Source organism: Diceros bicornis, chromosome 28 (assembly GCF_020826845.1).
Source record: "Diceros bicornis minor isolate mBicDic1 chromosome 28, mDicBic1.mat.cur, whole genome shotgun sequence".
Taxonomy (NCBI): Eukaryota; Metazoa; Chordata; class Mammalia; order Perissodactyla; family Rhinocerotidae; genus Diceros; species Diceros bicornis.
Window position 1 is genome coordinate 24004305 of NC_080767.1, and position 22123 is coordinate 24026427.

General features: G+C 45.5%; 1 protein-coding gene across 1 annotated transcript in view; it reads left to right on the plus strand.

The window, feature by feature from the left end:
- Nucleotides 1-966: 966 nt before the first annotated feature.
- The window catches only part of PAPPA (pappalysin 1), a 207391-nt gene continuing 186234 nt past the window's right edge, over nucleotides 967-22123 (plus strand). The window contains exons 1-2 of the mRNA XM_058524829.1: nucleotides 967-1006; nucleotides 2114-3176. Coding sequence (XP_058380812.1) covers nucleotides 967-1006; nucleotides 2114-3176 — 1103 coding nt within the window. The remainder of the gene's footprint in view (nucleotides 1007-2113; nucleotides 3177-22123) is intronic.

Consider the following 22123-nt stretch of genomic DNA (forward strand, 5'->3'; position numbering starts at 1 on the left):
GTGCTTATTCATGAGACACTTACCTAGTGTAAGGTGCTCGGCAGGGTACAGATGGCCCAGGCAGAGTCGTCACTCTCTAGAAGCTTCCAGTCTAGGAGGGACTCCAAAATCAGAGAGCAAATGTCCAGTTTCGTAAAAGTAAAATGAGCTCAGTGGAGGGAAGAGTCATTCCTCACAGAGCTATCAGGGGGAGCTTCTTAAAAGAGGTAGTTTCTGTTTTAGCCATTGGGAAACCTAGAATCAGAGGAAAACAAACTTGGACTGAGCATGTGAAGAGAACCTCAGTCAATCCCCTCCTTTACCAGGCAGAGAACCAAGACCCAGAGGAGGTACTTGGTGCTTCAGCAAGGTTGCCCAGCCTGTGAGAGCAGGTTGACTTTGTGAGGAGACTCTGGCCATTACGACTGTTGGACAGCGAGCCAGAGGAGAGATTTAGGTGCACTTAGATGTTCAGCCAAAACTGCCATCCATGTCAGCTGCTAACAGAGAGATTTACACAAATTCTAAGGCCCCAGTCCCCACAAAGGAGTAAAGACTGTGTGAGCCTACCCTATTGATTTTTCTGAAAGCTCTCCATGCTCATTTGATGAACGCTAATGGCAGATGCATGCTCAAAGTTATGGTGACCGCAACAATTCTCCAGCTGAAAGTAGGGACTGTCCTAAATGAGCATCTTCTATTCATTCTTGTATCTCTCTTTCTCCTCCCACCTGGCATCATACATCATCCAACACTTAAAATACTCTCTTAATTAGAAAGTCCTCTTCCCCATCCAACAGCTTTGTCTGTGCCAAGGACACTGGGTATATTCCAGAAAGGCTGGGGAACGGTGGTTGGTGAGTTTTAAGATAATTAGATCCAGAGAGAATCTGCTAAGCGACTTCCTGGGGTTCCCAGAGTAAGTCTAGAGGTGTCTGGCTTAGATCTTTCCCAAACACCCAACTAAAACTTGTGATACCAGATGGTATGATCCAGATCCCTAGTGGCATTGATGAGGGAGAGGGAGGTACTGAAGAGCTAGTGCATAGGACAGTGAATCCCAGAGTCTCGTGGATCTAGGATCCACTTACCAACCAGTTGACCTTGAATCCATTCATCTCTTTATCTCCTTTAATTTCCATTTCCTCCTCTGTTGGGGGGTGTTACATAGATTAAATGAATTCATGCGCACACAGACCTTAGCACAGTGCCTGACCTACCATAGAGACTTGGAAGACTTTACTTAATGGAGGAGTCCCCAACATCTTTTTATGTTAGGAGGATGCTTTTATTTCTTTATTTTTTTAATACTAGCCTTAGTGCTAGAGAAAAGCACGCTGAATTGGGTCTTAGGAGATTTGTCAATGACTCTGTGTAACCTGACAAACGCCTTCCGTCCACTGGGTCTCAACTCCCTCGCCTGTCAAGTGAAGGAGCTGGAAGTGGCAATCTTTAAAATCCTTTCCAGCTCAGAGATTCAGCATGTCTGCCTTTCTTTGGGGATGAATGCCAGTGCTTGCCAGGACCCCGGTTGGAGATAGAAGCACTAGCTTTGCGGTCCTTGACCCTCACTTCTCCAGGCCAACTTTCCCAACAATTCACCACCAGTGATCATTTGATGACTGCTAATGGCTGATATACACTCAAAGTTATGGTGACCGAATAGGGGCTGTCCTTCTAAATGAGCATCTTCCATTGGTTATTATCTCCCTCTGATTCTCTTCTCACTTCTTATATCATCCAACACTTAAAATACTCTCTTAATTAGAAAATCCTCTTCCTCTTCCAACAGCTTTGCAAAATCAGAGGTTTTCAGATTTTCATTATTATTATTGCTGTTATTGTCATTGTTTTCTTTAACTCAAGGACACATTCTTCAAAGAAAAGTCTTTCTTCTATGCTCCATATTCAAAACCAATAAGTCAAACCCCCCAAAGCCAATTCACCTGTCCTGTCAGTTCCTCTAGCCCTCACCTTGCCCTTGGGTGGTCCCAGAGGCACCAGAACCCCACAGAGCACAGTTTGCAAACTAGTGGTCTAGGACATCCTGATATAAATTTTATCAGCGAGAAATAACTTACCCCCTCTTCTTGCATCCTTTGTTTATTCATCTTTCTCTTTTGGGACCACATAGGGCTGTATGACAAATGTTCTTATACCTCACGTGACCGAGGATGGGTCGTGGGCATTCACACCATCAGTGACCAAGGCAACAGAGACCCGCGCTACTTCTTCTCCTTGAAGACAGACCGGGCCCGGCAAGTGACCACCATCAATGCCCACCGCAGCTACCTCCCAGGCCAGTGGGTACACCTAGCTGCCACCTACGATGGGCGGCTGATGAAGCTCTATGTGAACGGTGCCCAGGTGGCAACCTCTGGGGAGCAGGTCGGCAGCATATTCAGCCCATTGACCCAGAAGTGTAAAGTGCTCATGTTGGGAGGCAGTGCTCTGAATCACAACTACCGGGGCTATATTGAGCGCCTCAGTCTGTGGAAGGTGGCCAGGACTCAGCGGGAGGTACTGTTGGACATGGAAACCCTTGGCCTCCACGCTCCTCTACCTCAGCTCCTCCTCCAGGAGAACTGGGACAATGTAAAGCGTGCTTGGTCCCCCATGAAGGACGGCAACAGCCCCCAAGTGGAATTCAGTGGTACCCATGGCTTTCTGCTAGACACAAGTCTGGAGCCTCCTCTGTGCGGGCAGACGTTGTGTGACAACACAGAGGTCATCGCCAGCTACAACCAGCTCCCGCGTTTCCGCCAGCCCAAAGTGGTGCGCTACCGTGTGGTCAACCTCCACGACGACGGCCGTGAGAACCCCACGGTGAGCCGCCAGCAGATCGACTTCCAGCACCGGCAGCTGGCTGAGGCCTTCAAGCACTACAACATCTCCTGGGAGCTGGAGGTGCTGGAGGTGAGCAACTCCTCCCTGCGCCGCCGCCTCATCCTGGCCAACTGTGACATCAGCAAGATCGGGGACGAGAACTGTGACCCCGAATGCAACCACACGCTGACCGGCCACGATGGTGGGGACTGCCGCCACCTGCGCCACCCCGCCTTCGTGAAGAAGCAGCAGAACGGGGTGTGCGACATGGACTGCAACTATGAACGGTTCAACTTCGATGGCGGAGAGTGCTGTGACCCCGAAATCACCGATGTCACCAAGACGTGCTTCGATCCCGACTCTCCATACAGGTAAGACCTGCTGGGCAGACGATGCCCAGCTGAGAGTTGAACGTGTTCCCTATTTTATAGGCAAGGCACCTGAGGCCCATAGGAGTTATGGGAATTTTCCAGTTCACACGGCAGCCTTGTGCGGAGGCCAGTCTATTACTCAAGTAACCATCAGGACTATATGCAAGTATAGTCCAGCACAAAAATATTTATTGAGTGCCTACTGTGGGCTAAGAAGGAAAACTCAGACTCCTGTCTTCTCAAAGAGCTCAGAGTCTCAATTGGGTGACCTGAGCTGAGTGCAAAGAGGTGTCCTAATATATGTGGTAGAGTAGGGTAGTGCTGTCCTATCCAATGCGGTGGTCCCTAGCCACATGTGACTATGTAAATTTAAATTAGTTAAGGTGAAATAAAATTTAAAATCCAGTTCCTAAGTCACACTAGCGACATTTCAAGTACTCAGTGGCTACATGGGGCTAGTGGCTACCATATTGGAGAGAGCAGTGTGGAACACTTCCATCGCAGCAGAATGTTCTATTGGACAGTACTGGTGACGCAGGGATAAGCTGGGGTCAGACAGCCTGGGTTCAGATCTAAGTAATACTGCTTTTTCACTTTATGGCCTCTTAGAAGCTATTTCCTCATCTGTAAAATGGTAATAATAAGGGTACCTACTTTGTCGAGCTGCTCTGAGGATTGAGAGAGGGCATAGAAAGCACAGTCTCTCTTAGAGTGGCTAGCAGCTAGCTGACTCTCAATAAGTGTCTTTGTCATTACTTGTATAACGAGCATGTGCTGTGTTTAGGGAGTGTCATAGGAGATCCAAGAGAAAAAAGTGATTTGCAGCTTGACTGTCTTAGAGAAGGCTTAGGTACAATGTGGACATCAGAAATTGGGTTGGGGGCCGGCCCGGTGGCACAAGCGGTTAAGTGCGCATGCTCTGCTTTGGCGGCCCGGGGTTCACAGGTTTGGATCCCAGCTGAGCACCGACGCGCCGCTTGTCAAGCCATGCTGTGATGGTGTCCCATATAAAGTAGAGGAAGATGGGCAGGGATGTTAGCCCAGGGCCAATATTCCTCAGCAAAAAAAAGTGGAGGATTGGCATCAGATGTTAGCTCAGGGCTGATCTTCCTCAAAAAAAAGAAAAGAAATTGGGTTGGGGGAGAAAGGAGGACACACAAGGCAGAAGAGCTTCTTCATATACTGCTGAGAAGAGGGCAGAAAGAGGGGTCTTCTGTCTAATCCTCCCTTAGCCTCTGCCTTGCACTATCAACTCTCACCAGCAACACCAAAGAAAAACCCAAAGGTGAGCCCATGGGTGATCTATATTGAATGTGGGACCTAGAAGTTCCAACCCAGAGAAACAGTCAACCTCCACTTTCCTGATCTCCCAGATTCACACTGAACTTTTCCATTCTGTCCAACACCCGGGACCGTGGACTTGCTGATAGCTCCAGAACATTTGCCGACCTCGGCAGGTTTTCTGCTGACTCTTCTCTTTATGTCTCTCAAAAGACCAAGGGCCTCCCATGCACAGACAAAATACCTATGTGCAAAGGAATGATGATGCTGGCTGGAGAATGTCGTGGCTGGCAGCAAGCCAGAAAGCACGTCAGCCCAGCCTCCTGGCACCAGGCGGGCCCCTGGACTCTCACCTTGGCTCACAGGCATGAGCAGCCCATGTGGGAAGAAGCCTTGGTGTGTGGCCAGTTCCTTCCAGGTCACAGTGCACTTTAATCTATGCTCTCATTTGGGCTTTGACAGAATTTGGCAAGGAAGACAAGACAGGGATTAGCATATGCATTTGACCGATGGGGAAATAGAGGACCTTGGAGAGTGAAATGACTCAGCTAAGGTCACTGGTCAGAAAAGTCGTTCAGCTAAGTCACAAATGCAAGGCTTCTGAGATTAATGCAGCGTGTGCTCTACTGAACTAGATTCCCAGGAGGTACCTGTGTGCCCAGGTAGAGTGGCCGGGGGCCAAGGTCAAGGGCCACAAACAGCTGAAAGTCATTCACCCATTTGTTCATTATTCATTCATTCATTCATGCAGCAAATGTTTATGCAGCACCTACCAAGTGCTACATAAGAAAGGTGGGTCCCCTTAGCCCTATTTTGCTGCAGGAAATGCAGGATTCAGAATGATGATGGGATTTACCTAAAATCACTCAGCTAATAAATGGAAAGCTTGGATTCGAATCCAGGTCTATTGACTCCAAAGCTCCCACTGAAGGGAGGTATTTTTAAGTCCAAGGAACAATAAGAGGCAGAGTTAAAGGACCCCGGGGACAGGCAGAGTGGCTTTACTAAAGCCTTGGGAGAAAGCTGCTGAGTATGATTGGGTCAGGACCAAGGGCAGCTGGCCTCTACTGGTGCTGGTGCTGAGGGGCCGCGGGGCCCCAGGTCCCAGATACCTCACAATTGGCAGACAGAGCCGGCAGGCTCCAACAGCCCCCTCTTCTCTAAGTCATGGGACAGCATGCCCAGAATGTCTGTGAGCGGCCATGTGCCAGCACTGTGACCACTCACGCCAGGGCCTGTTTGTTTGCTGTCTGGGAAAGTCGTGTGCCCTGGGTGAGCCTGACAGGGCCGGGGGTGACAGCTTTCTGGCTGAGTCAGCTCTCCTGTGTGCAGAGAGAAACCTGTGGAAGTTTGCAGAGAAATATTTGCTTTGTGACTTTAAAAAAAGGGAGGTCGGAAGAAATGAGTAAAGCAAAGATGGAAGGAAGACAGGCATCTGTAATAGAAGCAGTGAAAGTTAGATTGACATTATCTGGGTGATTTTTAATAAAGAGCTGAACTTAATTCTCACTCAGGCTGTGCTCTCTCTCTCTTTTTCTTTCTCTTTTTCTTTCTTAATGGGTAAAGACAATAAAAACAATATTTAAATTATTACTTCTCAATGTATGGTAAAGGGCCAGTTTTGTTTTTTTCCTGTAAGTTGCAATCCCTTTGTAATATACAGCAAAAATGAATTGATATAAAATGAAATATCACAGAATGGTAAAGCAGTGTCAGAGTTCTCTAAAAGTTTCTGAACGCTTACTCTCCATTTCTGTACTCGTTGTGCCGTTGACTAGTAAGAAACAGTTCATGCCCCGCCCACTTTGAGTAGCACTGTTTAAAATTCATCACTCTGACAATTTATGGAGCAGTTCCCTGTAGTAAAATAAGATCGACCAGTAACGCAGCTGGGAACACTGGCAAACTCCATCAGAGAAGCACCAATTCTTCTAACATGTTTAAGCTCATTCTTTATCTAATAGTCCTTGAACCCGTTAGTCCATGTTCTCAGGAATTCATGTGTTACAGGAGAGCACCCAGTCCTAGCAGATGGCTGCAGAAGACATCAAAATAGTGCCAAGTGTCAGACCTCGAAATGTCTTCAGAGATTATTGGGTCCAACCTCCTTATCCCTCATAGTGAGAAACTGAGGCCAAAGCTCACACAGTCCATTAGTGGTCAATCTGGGGTTAAGGGTGCTCTAAATTTCTGACTCCTGGTCGTCTAATATGGCACAGCTTCCCAGCACTGTCCTGACGTCCTTGCCGGCCACAGATACCTGCTTCTTTTTTTGTTGTTGTTTTTTCTGTGAGGAAGATGATCCCTGTGTTAACATCTGCCAATCTTCCTCTTTTTTTTTTTTTTTTGCTGAGGAAGACTGGCCCTGGGCTAACATCCATGCCCATCTTCCTCCACTTTATATGGGATGCCGCCACAGCATGGCTTGCCAAGCAATGCGTCGGTGCACGCCAGGGATCCGACCCGGCAAACCCCGGGCGCTGCAGCGGAGCGCGTGCACTTAACCGCTTGTGCCACCAGGCCGGCCCCACGGATACCTGCTTCTTCACATTCTGTCCTTGCTCTCCTCTTCTTCCCAACTATCCCCAAGAGCTTGAGATTATGAAGTGCTGAGTGAGTGAGTTTGGAAGAGAATTGGATAAAGGCCTTGGGTTTCCATGGACCACTGCAGAACTATTAGAACTACATTGGTGGTGAGTTTTCCTTATTAAGAGACCATGATAAGGAAGCCAACTGATGGTGCGTTGTGCACAAAGAAGGGGACTGGGACATTGAGGGGCCAGGAGCCCTACCAGATAACCATTTGAAGATATTTGGCCTGGATGATAAAATTCTCACAAAGCCCTGACCACAGGGCCATGACATGTGCACTTCAAGTCTCTGAAGTCCTGTCCTGTGGAAAAAGGAGAAGAATTATTCTATATGGTTTCTAAGCTATGGCTGGGACCAGAGTGTTGCAGTTACAGGAGGCAGCTTTGAGTTGAGTAAGAGATATGCCATCCCCAAGCAGGATGGTCCTTCCAGGGGGCTGCTTCTCTGCATGTGAGTGAGCTCCCCATCACCTGAGGCATGCATGGTGAGGCGATAGCCAGGATTACGGCAATGGTGGAGAAGGTGGCCTTGATGGTCTTAGGGTTGAGCACTGCACAGCCTAGCTTTTTGCAAATATCTTATTCCAAGGCATTTTGGGGAACCAAATGGTGACTATTCCTATTCTCTTTACCAGGCACTTATTGGGTATGTCTACCCCTGCTGGTCTCTCTGCTACTCAATGAGGATGTTGCAATGAGTGGGACACGTTCCTCACCATTGAGGGGCTTCCACTTTAGTGGGGAAGCCAGCCATATTCAAACATAAGAAACTCTGATCCATAGTTTTAGAGACACACAGTGGGTCAGGAGACCTAAAAAGAAGAGATTTATTGTGACTAGGGAAAACAAGGCAAGGCTGCTGGAGGAGGCATGATTCGAGGAGGCATCCAGGAGTGGGATGAGAGATGCAGCCTGCATCCATCAGGGTCCTGGCAGGAAACAGATGACATGTTCAAACAGAATAATTAACGAGAGTTGAAGGAGGGGCTATTTTGGAGGAGAGGCTATTTACAACAAAGTAGCCAGGGTTTAGGAACACCAACAAGGCCAAGGTTAACAGTGAGGAGCTATTTCCCTCTTTGGCCTGTAGGGGCAGGAGGAGGGAGTGGTTATGGAACCCAAAGAGAGTGGCTGTGTGGAGAGGGCTCCCTGGCAGCAGCTATGACTCTCAGTAGAGAGAAGTAGCCAACCTACAGCTCCCTGGCCCGAAGGGAGCCGGGGGAATAAATTCTACATTAACATTTGCTTCTGCCTTCCAATCTCTTGCCAGTGATTCCCATTGGGACACCAAACTGGAAGTCACAAGGCAAAGGAACCTGTTGATGGAACCCAAAGAGGCCAGCCTCCCAAGGGCACAGAGCAGGGTGGGAAGAGGTTGGGAATGGACATGGGTGAGCAAACAGAACATGTCCAGGGCACAGAGAAAGCCAGCCCATCCAGAGGGTACAGCATAAGCAAGAGGGAAGGGGAGGAATGGGGTGAGGAAGGGCTTGGACAAAAAGGAGTCACTCAGTATGGTGGGATCCAGACCATAAGCAGAGAAGGGTTCAGTTTGTCTCGTGGAAAACTCTAATATCAGGCTAAATTCTTCCTCCCTCCCTCGCTCCCTCCCTCTCTTCTACCTTTCTTCCTTTCTTCCTTCTTTGCTAACTTTCTGCCTCCTTCCTTCCCTCCCTCCCTTCCTTCCTTCCTTTTCTTCTTCTTTTCTTCTCTCAATAAATATTTATTGAACGCTTCCTCTGTGTAGCCCATTCCTGCCCTTTTGGAGCTCACTATCTAGTGGATAAGACAGACAAGTAAACGCACCGTTGCAGTCACTGGTGTGAAAGAAACACCCCATATCGGCCAAGAGGAGCAGTCTGTGTGAGCAGTCAAAGTCTTTCTATCAGACTTACCAGGTAGAAAAAGACATTCTGGTGAACCTTGGCCATTCTCTACAGTGGTGGAGACGAGCCAAGTAGGCAGAACTTCATCTACAGCCATTAGAGATATCTACAAACAAGTTAGAATGCACTATGCATACCTTTTTATAAATAAAATGGAAAACCTAGATATTAATAGAAATCCCCAATATCAGGAAATCCAGGGGCAGTAAACACTTTGGGCTGTACGCACCCCACTGCACAAGGATATTGTAACAAACCCACCAAGTTCCTCTTGGGACCCCTCCTAACCGCAAGCTCTGGCACCATCAGGTGAACTTCACCTTTGTCCATGAATATCTATTCATATGGAATAGGGCAGACAGGAAAAAGAGACTTCTCTTATACGCTGTTGGCTCATAGGGAACCATTTTCTTTGTCTTCTGTTTATTATTATTGTTATTATTAATGTAACAAGGGCATTCACCTAGGGCCATATTGGGATTTTTTGGACCTAAAGTTGACATTGCAGGAAGTTTTTGGAAAGGGCTGTGATAAGCCTTGAGGTAGCCTCCTTGACCACTCTACTGGCAGCTGTAGTCCTCCTCAGTCTCTTCCCCTGCCCTTATCAGAGGCCGTTAAATGGTTTGCCTTCACTCTTTGGGGTCTCTCACTTCTTTTCTTGGATGATCTCAGGGAATGTATACTTCCTTCCCCCAAGTTCTCTCCAAATCATGGAATCAGGGACTCTCCGAGCCAAAAGGAGCAGTGGAGTGGTGCAGCCCCTCTTGCTGTAGATGAGGAGTCTGAGCCGAGAGGGGCAAGCACTGACCCAGGCCCTCGCAGTGAGAATGGGGCTGAGCTGAGAGCAAAACCCAGGGTCTCATCTCCTAGTCCCAAGGCATTTTAACTCCTGCTACATTGCCTTGGTATCTTAGAAGCTGGCAATTTAAAACTTGGAAAAATTCTGTTTAGTATAGTCATGTTCTTACCCATCACCCATATTTTGTTAAGACACTTTAGTATCCAAGGCACTGTGATAAATGCCCTAGGAATCCAAGATGTAATCTCCATCCTGAAGGTGTTTGTATGCTGTGGTTTAATGACATTTTGTTACAGTCATTCAGGAGATGGCAAGAAGGCAGATGATTAATTTCCAAATGAACCACACAGACGATAAGACTTACATGAGCTCTGAGAAAAGGCAGGATCACTGGTTTGGAGAAATTAGGAAAGGTGTTCTGGTGAAGAGGGTTTACAAACAGGCTTCCAGCATTGGTAGGCTTTGTAATGATAGAAAAGAGCTGAGTGAGAGCAAAGACATTGAGGTAGGATGGTGCAGGGAGGGTGCAAGAAAGAAAGGAGTCTGCCTGGGACTTTATGCAAGTAGATGATGCCACGATTCATTCTTCAGGCTGTAAAGCTCAAAGATCAGACTGATATAGAATGAAAGAAGAAATCAGGGGAAATAGATTCTATTCCTGGATCAGTAGTTTCCTAGCTATGCAATCTTGGGCAAGTCTCTTAGTCTCCCTGAGCCTCCATTTCCACATCAATCGAAAGGAATAATATAATAATAATATCTGACTGCCTGGATCACACCATTGCCTTGAAGGTCACATAAAATAATATCCCAGAAAGAGTTCTGGGAAGAGTTAACAAGCATGCAGATGAAAGAGGGAATTGTTATTTTTTCAGTAACTTTGTTCATGCTTTTCCAGTAATCATGTAAGAGAAATTGCTTGGAATTTTATAATCAGAATATCAGAGTTTATTTAACGTGACTAATATTCATTAAAGCAATAACAGGAGTCAGGCCTCCGGTAGTGGGAAAATGATGGGTGTTGGAGACTGACCAGGGTTTAAATCTTGGTTCCACTTTTCATTAGCTGTCTGACCTTGGCCCATTTCTCAATAAGAGTTGTTGGTTTCTCATCTGTAAAAATTGGGTGAGAACAGTTTATCCTGTGGCATGTCATGAAAATGAAATAGAGTCATTTTTGTGAAACACCTGGTACAATGTGTGGCACATAGTCGCTGCTGGGAAAATTTCCCTCCCTTCTCAAGGGCACAAGTGGACTCCTCCCTGTCAGCACTGTTTTATGGAGACTACCTTCCTACAGGCTTAGAAGAAGGCCTAGATGAAACAGCAGTACACATATGAGGGCATTTACCCAGATTACCTTCATTCTTAAAATGCTAACTTTTTTTTTTTAAGAATGGCCATAGAATTGGTATTTTTAAATAAAGATCACATCACTTCTATCAAACTCACTGAGTTTGCACACTAGTTTATTTTGAAAGCGACCCAAGTGTCTAACTGTGTTAGAGGACACATTTCCACATGGAACAATCCCAGGCAGGGTTGGGATTGGTCATAACGGCTGATATGCTAATGAGGTTGAAGTTCTTAGATTTTCTGCCCATCTCTAGCCCACATGCCTGCTTGAGTATAGATACACAAACACACATATCCCGGCCCCCTTGTCCATATGGTCCATTGTCTCTGATTTGGTCTGTGTTTTCCTCATGCTTTTCTTCTGAACAAAGTCCACCTTTGCTCATAGGTCCCATCTGTGACCCTTGCGCACATGTGACTTTGGTCTTTGAGAGCAGAACAGAGGGGTGAATGGAGAGCAAAAGAAGAACTGTTCATGGTCTCTAAAGATGAGGTTGATAAGGAGCTCAAACAGTGACCTATGAGATCAACAGCGGAGGATCAGTACAGTCTAGCAAATACATAAGAATACAAGTTTTGGAGACAGTTAGAGCATATTTGAATCAAGCCACTTAACATTTTTGTGACCTTGAACAGTCTCTTCCTTTATCAAAGACTTAGTCGCCTCCTCTGTAAAATCAGGGATGAAAGTAACACAGTCTACTGCATTGGGTAGTTTAAAGGATTCAGTGAAATAATACATGGTCAACCCTTTAGGACAGCACCTGACACTTGGTGAACACTCAAAATAACAGTGGTGCTTGTTTGGGGATTTTTCCATCTCTGGGAAATCTTCTAACATCTTATGCGCATGTCCCCTAATTCCCAGCCTCCTCGCTAGAACCTCCGGGCTGGTGTGGAAGCTGGAGACGACCTAATCACTCTTTACTACCAGGGAACTTTTTATTTTGGCTCCCGCAGGTTCCATTTTTAAAAGATTTTCTTTACTCCAAAATCCCTCCACATGCTAAATGCTAATGTGTTCATTTTCCCAAGAGATGAGCAGCACACCACACTAAGTATATGCATTTACAACGAAAAGCACAGGCGGGTCGGGGATCCCAGGATGGGGCTCACTGAGTAGTTCACATTCGCACATCCTAGGGAAGGAGCTGGAAGCCAGGAGGGCATCCCTAACGCGCTCAGGACCTCACTGAGCAGTGTAAGAGGTGGATCAAGCCGCCTCCTGGCCAGGGACCTTTGCTACCGCGCACTCCATCTCTCAGAGTTTACAGGTGAAAGTTGGAACCCTTTCTCAGGGACACACCAGGGAGCCTCCTCAACATGATGGGATCTGAGGTCCTCCCTCTCTCCCCTCTTTCCCAGATGTGTATTTCCATCTCCAGTTCCCTGGGTGGATGGGAGTGCTTGGTGCCCTTTTGAGGGCCTCAGCGGGAGGCAGTTGGGTTTTTTCCACCCTGGGTTTGGCATAGTCAGCATTCTCATTTTCCTTTCTCCATCCACTGGTGACACTGACCACTCATGACAGCCTCAGCACCCGGTCAGACACCCTTCCAGGTTAAGAAACAAAGCAATGGGGCTGTGAGGAAGGGTTGAACAGACAGACACCAGTACGTTTTGTTTTTGTGCCATACATTTCCCCAAATTGATGATAGCTCAGCTTGTACCTTCAAACTCACAGCTGGCCGACTTTCCATCTCCTGTGAGGGAACCTCCACACCTCCACTCTCGGTTTCTGGAAACACAGACCTAGTGTGTGAACAGCAGTGCATTTTGCTCACGCGTTTGTTTGCATAAATCAAACAGGCTCCCATTTCCCTGGGGTGTTTTTTGGAGGGGTGTTTTCTGTCTTTCTCCTTCCCTCTCTGCTTCTTTCTTTCTCTTTCCCATGTTCTAGGTTGTTTTGGTGGTCTGGTGGTGAAAGGTGGAGGGTGAGGTGATTACCGTCTCCATGTCAAGCTTCTGGTGTTTCTAATTCCAGCCAGTTTTGAGTTCCGACAGCCACACGCAGCTCTTAGCCTTGAGTTCGACTTCTGTCTACCGAACTATTTTTATGGCCACAGGGGGCAATAGTGACTATAACTCCACAAAAGCATGGAGTATCTCAGAATCTTACAGAGAGTGGAAGAGAGACGTGACGAAGAGCTCTTTCCCATTAGGATTCATGGTAGAAAAACCCACTTTGCCTGTGGCTTGCATGAGGAAGGAAATGACTAGATATTTCTGGTAACTTCTTAGCCAGAATGGAGTAAGTCACTTCTCTTCTCTCACTTCAAATTCTTCACCTGTAAAATGGGAGGATTTAGGTAGAATTGGGTAGAAGAGTTCTGAGATCTGTTCCTGTTCAGGTATTTTCAAATCAGACATTGTAATCCTGGTTCCAGGCTTGTGGGGGCTGGGACTAGTCTACAAATGTGGGAGGAGGGGGACTTAATATTGAAAAGGTAAAGATAAGTCCATGCATTGACATTGGGGACATCCAGGGAAATAAGAGACAGGCCCTGCCTTCGAAGTATTTACCAGCCCTTATATCTTAATTTAGTACAATGTGTTCAGATTAGCAGTGAAGGAACAATTATACTCTATGACAAGTTGAAAAAGATTCCTCTTCCCATTATTCAAGTCCCAGCAATAGCCTAATGATGGAACCCCACCTTGGGCAGTCTGCATGTCTGCTATTTTATTTTCCCTCAGGCCATGAATGTGGCATCCTCTTTCCAAAAATCAATTTGAATTTAATTCTACTTTCAACAGCCTGACATACAATATCATGATTTCCAGCGATATTTCTCCATACTTGAACTTTTTCATTGTCACATGACCCTTTGAAAGCTATCTCTGTTTTTAACCCCAGAGACCCAAATTTGGGGAAGTTACTAGACTTGTTCAAGGTCATCCAGAAAGATCTACATCTGCTGTAACCACTGTATAGTTCTAACTTTAGATAATTCTGTTATTTGCCTAAGGTTAGGTGATTTGTATGGGGCCATGGTCCAGACCAAAATCCAGAAGTTACCATATTGACACATATTGGTGATGATGATGTAATTCTTGCTCTATCCTAACCAAACATAATATTTTTAAGCCAATTTTCACATCAGTTATATGGTTTACATGGCTAAAAATTAGAGCCAAACTACATAGTCTACTGAAATACCTACACGCCTGCACCTAGAACATTGTGGCTGCTACAGCTTATGAAATAGAGGTGGTTTGTCTTTGTTTAGTTGTGCTTCAACTGTAAGACAAACCACAGGGCTGTCAGTGAGCTGTGTATGTTCTGCTCAATGTGGTCAGTTGTATTATTTATCAATTGTGATTTTGATCCTCCAAGAAGAAAGTGAGGTGGTAGGAAGAGATAGCTGTGGGCCCTGGAGCTGCATGCTTCTGTTGTGAAAGCAACAGTTTGACCTGAGATAGTCACATTACTGTTCAGGTGTTTTTGAGCACACCATCACACTTCCATTGTTGCTCCCCCTTACTTACCAAGTTATTTTTCATGCTTAATGGCTTCACTGAAAAGAAGTAAACTCTGAGTCCCTGGGCTATCAAAGCAGAAATTGAAGAACCCCAGGGAAAGATCTTAGGGAAGTGACTGTTCATTCATGTGTGTGTGTGTGTGTGTGTGTGTGTGTGTATGTGTGTACACGTCTCCTATGAGCAGGCACAGTGCTACATGCTGGGTGCTACAGTGGATGAATTGCTACATTTCCCCCACAGTGCTACATTGGATGAAATGTACATCCAATGAACATTTCACAGGATAGGTGTGAGTCTGCCCTCACAGAATTTCCTGCAGGTGGATAAGTAGCTAACTGGATAAGGGCTGTTATGGAGAAGTCCAAGGTCTGAGGGAACACAGAGGATGGGTACTTGACTCATTAGGGGTCAGAATCACTTCTAGGCTGAGTCCTAAAAGATTCTTCATGTTAACCAAGTGAGTGTAGCCAAGCTTGCCAGGAACCAGGTGTTCTGACGCTTTGCCTTCTGCCCTAGCAGTCTCTAACAACTATTTTCAAAAAGGCAAATAACAAAAATAGGAGATGAGTAGTTCCTAGTCAAAGGTATTCATTTTAAGTTAATGTCCTTTATTCTGAGATTATTTTATTCTCTCCTTGGAGTACTACTCTAGTATCCTTTATTTTATTCTATGAGGGACATCATAAATAGTGGGGACTTCACCTTATGCATGCTTTATTTGTCAAAATTAAAAATTACTACTTCCACCCCGACTTTAAAAAATGATCCAAAGGTCTGAGAACCTCTCCATTGACCTACCCTGATGCTCTGAATCAGCACTTTTTTCTCCTCCCATCTGAATCCTTAGGATTCTTGATCTGACCCATGTCCTGGACCTATCATAATCCTATCCCACAGAGAGCTGCAGGCCAGTGATTTTGCTAAGGGTTGACCTTCCACGTGACTCAGCAAAGGAAACAACCACAGGGAGAAAGATCTCGTGGTATGGGCCATATCCCACCTCTGACACCTATGCGTGGCAGGGGGTTTCTTGGAAAAGTGGTGTCACCTCACTGAGCCCTGGTTTCTTCCTCTGTGAATTGGGAATACTCATATTTAATACACAGGATTTTGTAAAGCTTCAAAGAGATAATATAAACAAGTTTTTTTTTGTGTGAGGAAGACCGGCCCTGAGCTAACATCCGATGCCAATTCTCCTCTTTTTTGCTGAGAATGACTGGCTCTGGGCTAACATCCGTGCCCATCCTCCTCTACTTTATATGGGACGCTGCCACAGCATGGCTTAACAAGCGGTGTGTCGGTGAGCACCCGGGATCTGAACCTGCGAACTCCAGGCCACTGCAGGGGAGCACACGCACTTAACTGCTTGCGCCACTGGGCCGGCCCCATAAAAAAGTATTTTAACAGTGCCAGTGTGTAGTAAACTCCCCAAAATTGTAGGTTTTATTAGTATTATCACATTATGTTGTGATCATCTGATAATTTGTCTCACTTTCTTCATAAAACTGCTAACTCTTTGGTAATGAAAAGTGTTTCTCCTTCATATTTGTGTGCCTCATTTCTAGCTAAGTATGATATATGATAGAATATATCATATAGAATATATCATAGAATAAATGTTGTTGAATGAAAGAGGAAAAGACTGAATGTGTTGTGTGCAGGGAGGAAGGAAGTTAAGAAGGAAAGAATGAAGGCAGGCAGAGAGGGAGAGAGAGAAAGTAGAGGGGAGGTAATGAAAGAATGACTTATTCAATAAATGAATCAAAGAATGATCAATTTTTCAATTGATCTTTGATTGGTGCTGTTACATTATTCTTAGATTGTGTGTCAAGCTTCCATATAAAAGCCGTTATTTTGGAAACCGATCATTCAGGATTCTGAGAATTTAATAAACTCTTCAAGCATTTTTTTTTTCTTGTGCCTCTTCTTATAGACAGAGAGACAGATTTAGGCATTTCTGACAATGAAACTAAACAGGAGAATAAAGTCCAGATCATTAGGGCCCTTGGGATAAAAGTACAAAATCCAGGTTTTAGAACTGGTCACAGCTTGGAGAAAGCTTGTTATTTGGAACAAGGATATGGATGCAATAAACATTCTGAGGTTTATCTTGCTTTAATGACTTGCCTTGAGTGGCTTTGATCTTTGTATTTGATAATCACTTTCAAATGGTCTAGTGTGTTTTGAAAGTGGAATAGTGGTTCATGGACTTGAGATCCTCCTTGGGAATGAGAGGCTGCAATCAGAATTTGGAAATAGGCAATGTTACAGGACTTGCCCTATGAGTTGTAGAAACCGGGCAACCACCCATGGGGAAGATAAACACATTGGTCCAGTTATGGGAACCAGGGTTCACTGATGGAAAGGAGACACAACAGGCGTTGGGAGCTAAGGCCAGTTTCCTCTAGTTCTATGAGCATCCAGAAAGAGAATTGTGTGTCTTGGGGTCTTTTCACAAGTTGGGCACTCTTCTAGCACTTTCTCATGTATTACCTCCTTGAATTTTTATATTCCTCTTTCTAAGTTGAATTTGATAATCCCCATTTTACAGATGAGGCAATTGAGGTCCAGAGAATGAGTCAACTCTCCAAAGTCACAGGGCCACTTGGTAGAAGAGGGAGGATTTGAACCCTAGTCTGTCGCTCTCTTTTTTTTATTTTATAATTTTTATTTATTTATTTTTCCCGTAAAGCCCCAGTAGATAGTTGTATGTCATAGCTGAACATCCTTCTAGTTGCTGTATGTGGGACGCGGCCTCAGCATGGCGGGAGAAGTGGTGCATCGATGTGCACCCGGGATCCGAACCCAGGCCGCCAGCAGCGGAGCGCGCGTACTTAACCGCTAAGCCACAGGGCCAGCCCTGTCTCTCTCTTAAGTTGTGACTTTTTTTAAAAAAATAGTAAGGCCAGTGATTACCACGATTAGATATTTCTTGGTCTGGTAATGTCAGAAGAAAATAGTAAATACAAAAATGTGTATAATAAACTATGAAATACTTATGCCTCACTTTCATATCGTTGAAGGAAGAATAAACTTCAGTCCAGAATGATTCTATCTAGAACTCTATCCAAGGACGTTTAATTATGAAAGTAACCAGATTCTTACTATATAAGACAGTCCTCCACGTGGACTACAAGTATAGTAAGAATCTCAGGCACTCTATTTAAATGTTTTGCTGTCATATTTAAATAATTTTTTCCATTTAAAAAAAATGGTAAGGCTTTTTTCTATAGCACTGTGCTGCCTTTTACCTTAACCTGAAATAACTGTCACCAGCCTTTTTCTGGGAAGTGGCCCACTCTGAGCCAGGTTCAGCTCAGACAAACTCTCATCAAATTGAGGGCATCAGCACGTGGCCAGCACCATCCCTGTAACCATCCTGCACCTATCAAGAGCCCGGGGAGCAGAACTTTGGTGTGACGCTTCTCATAGATCTCAGCTACCACTTCTGCAGCGGGAAAGTCAATTTACTTTGAGTGGGAATAGAAATAGACACTGGTCAGTCTTGACCTGGGCTTGCTGTGAGCTGTACTTCTGACCAACCATCTTTAAAATGGGAGAGCCAGTGTATTATGCTTCTAGAGCCTTCCATGATTTCATGTAAGGGATTTGTTGTTGTTCTCAATTTTGAATGTAGTTCCCTTTTGCTTCTCTTTCAATAAAACAGGCCCTGACAGCCCTCTCATTGAGATTATTACAAAGTTGTACCATCTCAGGCCAGTGCATTTAGGAAATATGTTGTTGGCACTCACCAGCAAGTGAGATGCATAAAGAAAATATTCTAATGACAGTTGAGTTGAGAGAGCTTTGATCTCTCTCCAGAACTGCTCTCATGGCTTTGAAATGCAGTTCTGGCAGAGGGGTAAAGTCTGGGCGCCTTGGCACTCCAGGGCTGGGCCCCCTGAAACTGACATTCCAGGGGACCCACAACCTTCGCAGTAGGATCCAGGTGCATGGGCTGTGCAAGAAGAAAAGAGACACTGAGACACCTGTCTTGAGAGGCAGCTCGGGGAGAGGATCTAAGTTAGGAGGGACTTTCCGATTTAGCCCAACAGTTCTCAAGCTGTGTTGGTTCTGCTGTTATTTGGGTTTTGGCAAAGGCAGAGGTTGGGGTGGCGGGAAAGGATTATGGTCAAATATGTTTGGGAATACATCATATACTATCTTCCCTACTCCCATTTTGCATATTAAAGGCTCTGAAAATTCTTATGATTAAAAAATATATGTGTTTAACCATGTTTAACAGAACATGCCCTAAACCCATTTGACTCAGAAACTCTTTTCCTGTAAATATGCCTCTACTTCTTGTGAATTTAACTTTCCATAGACCATGATTTGGAAAACACTGATCTAGTTCACAAGCTCACTGAAGAGATGGGCACTCTGAGCTGCAGACCAGGCAGCGGAGTGTAGTGGGAATAGGCTAGAAACTCAGGCAATGACGGTCCCGCACAGGCTCATCCAGCTGAAGGGAACATGGGGGCTGCAATCTGTCCCATGCTTGACTCTCCAAGCCACGCACCTTGCAGGGAACTATGTCCACCTGAAGGAAGAGGCGGCTTTGTTAAATGGTGCAAAAGTGCTGCCACGCACAGGCTAGTGAATAGAGATTTGTTGTCAGGCCCTTCTATGCCGCTGAGTCGGTACCTCGGGCAAGTCACCTCACGTCCCTGAGCCCTGGGCTTCCTCATCCTGTTTTGAAGTTATGCAGTTTAAGAGAGAGGTGCTCAATAGCTGTCAATCAGTGGTAGCTCTCTCTCCTGAAGGAAAGTTTTAGGAAGCACGGAGATGATAAAGACTTGGCCCCCAACCGCTTGAAGTTCATAGCCTGATGGAAAAGACAGGTGTTCACACAGTGAAATAACACAAAGCAGAGTGAAAAGTACTAGAATCAAAAGTGGGGTGATTCTCCCTCTGAGGAGGAAGAAATCACTTTCCTCTAGATGATTTTGGTGGTGCTAATAATTATCATTGTAATAACAGTAATGCAACAAAAGTAGCCTACGCTAATCAGTGAGTGCCTGTGTTCAAGGCACTTTCTGGGTTGCCTCCTGACACCCATGAGAGGTGGACATCATCATCCCAGTCTAGAGATGAGGGTCGTCAGGAGCGGATACATGGAGTACATTATGTGTAAGCTGGGCTTAGCAGGGAGGGTAAGATTTTAAAAGTCTGAGATTCAGGAAGAAAGGTAAGGCAGAGGAAGGAAACTAATGGAAGTGCTTAAGGAATGGGCATAATTGGAGAAAACCAGAGGTTCTTGGGGTGAGGAAACCATGAGAACTTGAGTGGTTGAGGTTGTGGGAGGAAGAAAAATGTTGGGTGGTGGGGACGAAAGCTGAGACTGGGAGAGCCTCGCAGAGGTAGACTGTTGGTTTAGGTTTTTCCCAGTAGGAGAAAATAGCAGACCAGGATGTGGAGGGGAGTGTGTACCAGGACTGTGCTGACCTGTCTCATGTAATCCTTCTGGTATCCCTGTGAGCTAACTGAGACTCGGAGAGGTAAAGCACCTTGTCTGCGGACGTAGGTCTGTCTATCCAACTCTCTGCGGTACTGGCACATAATTTATTAAACACACAGGATTTGGGATTTAGATTGATTTTCCTGGGGTGATAATTTTTTAAAAAATAAATTTGACCAATTTAGAATATACACAGAGGGCCAACCTTCCCGCAGTGGCAAATGGAAAGCCAAGTGGCCCTGAGCAAGTCCCTTTCCTTCTCCCATCATCAATCTCCCTAGACTCTAATGGTCCTGCTTAAGTTGATCTTCTGTGCTTTCTCCTCCAACCATTGACAGAGGGAATAAACATTATTTTAAAGAGATGGGAGGAGGGAGGTATTGCCCACATGGACTCCTGTCTCCAAGATTTTCCTCTGATTCATTTGGTAGACAACCAGCTTGGCTCTTAATTGGTGGGAAGACCTCAGCCAGCAAAAGGAAAACTTTTAGCCAGAGAGCTATTTTCCTTTGGGTGGGTCCCCCCAAAAGTGATGGAGAGGAGAGGGGCCAGTGGGGCCGGGGGCCTGGATGGCTGCCGTGGATGCTTCCTCTTTGGGGAAATGGAGGCTTCTCAAAGTGTGAAAAAAAAAAAAAACCCACAGACAAACAAGCAAGGGAGAGGCTCCAACATCCCACATCTCTGCCTTGGGCCAGAATGAATACTAACCCCTGAAAAGATTGGTTTCTGCAATTACAACTGAATAAACAACCAATTAAAATGTCTCCCTTGCCCCTACCCTACCCGTTCCTTCCTCTCCTGAAGATTTCTCAGCCTAGAGCAATGGGGCAAAGAGGTGACGTTCTCTAACAACATTTGTGTTCTCTGCCCAGGAGAACGCTTGATGGAAATGGACAAATCAATTAGAAAATAATAAATAATGTGGAAAGGGCTGATCCAAGAAATTCTCAGCTTCTCTGTGTTTTCATTCTCCTCCCACGCATTGTTTCCTTTTCACCGAGGCCCTGAGTGAGCTTGGAAATGAGGTTGAGGTTGTGGGAAGAGCTGGACACATCTCGATTTGCACTTGGCCTTGTCACTATTTATGTGATCTCTGAACCCCTGTTCCTTCATCTGTAAGATGGGGATAAATAATAGAACAGCTAAACCTTTATTGAAGTTTTCTACATGCCTGGGACTATTCTAATCCTTTGACACTCCCTTTAGTCATGTCCCAAATCCTCTGAACAACTCTATGAGATCAATACTATTATCATCCTTGTTTCGTGTATAAAGAAACAGGGGCACAGGAAGCTAAGTAAATTGCCTGGAGTGACCCAAAGTTCAAGTGGAAGAGTTGGATTCAAACCCGGGACTCTGACTGGAGAACGAGCCATCTTACTCTGCTGCATGCCTTTAAACAGTACACAGAGATGGGACAACAGGTGTAGCTAGCACGGGGCTGGCATACAGCAAGTGCTTAATAAATATTGGCTTTCTCCTTCCGCTTTCCTTCTCTGATCACCAGCTTAAACTCCTTAGGATGCTTCTAGTCTAAGAATCTGAAGGTGGGATCTTAAGGGAGGGAAGGCACAGCAGCGAGATTTCAGGTGATGGGGCCTGGCCAGCGGTGTAGCAGTTAAGTTCGTGTGCTCTGCTTCAGCAGCCCAGGGTTCACTGGTTCGGATCCTGGGCGCAGACCTACACACCACTCATCAAGCCATGCTAATGCGGCATCCCACATAGAGCAACTAGACGGATGTACAACCATGACATACAACTATCTACTGGGGCTTTGGGGAGAAAAAGGAAAAAAGGAGGAAGATTGGCAACAGAGTTAGCTCAGGGTCAATCTTCCTCAAAAAAAAAAAAAAAAAAGATCTCCTTAAAAAGAAAAAAAAAAAAGATTTCAAGTCAATATCTGAGCTTATGTGGCTGTCCTCAGAATTAGTCAGTTCAACCTAGACATAGATGTAACCTCTCCTGGCCCTTCCTGTATCTCGAACTCATCTTAAACTTTTTTGGAAAAGCCAGAAAAATTATGGTCACATGACCAATTATGGGCTCTTGATGACTTGGGTGGCTAGCCAGGCTCTTTAGGTCTCAGACATATC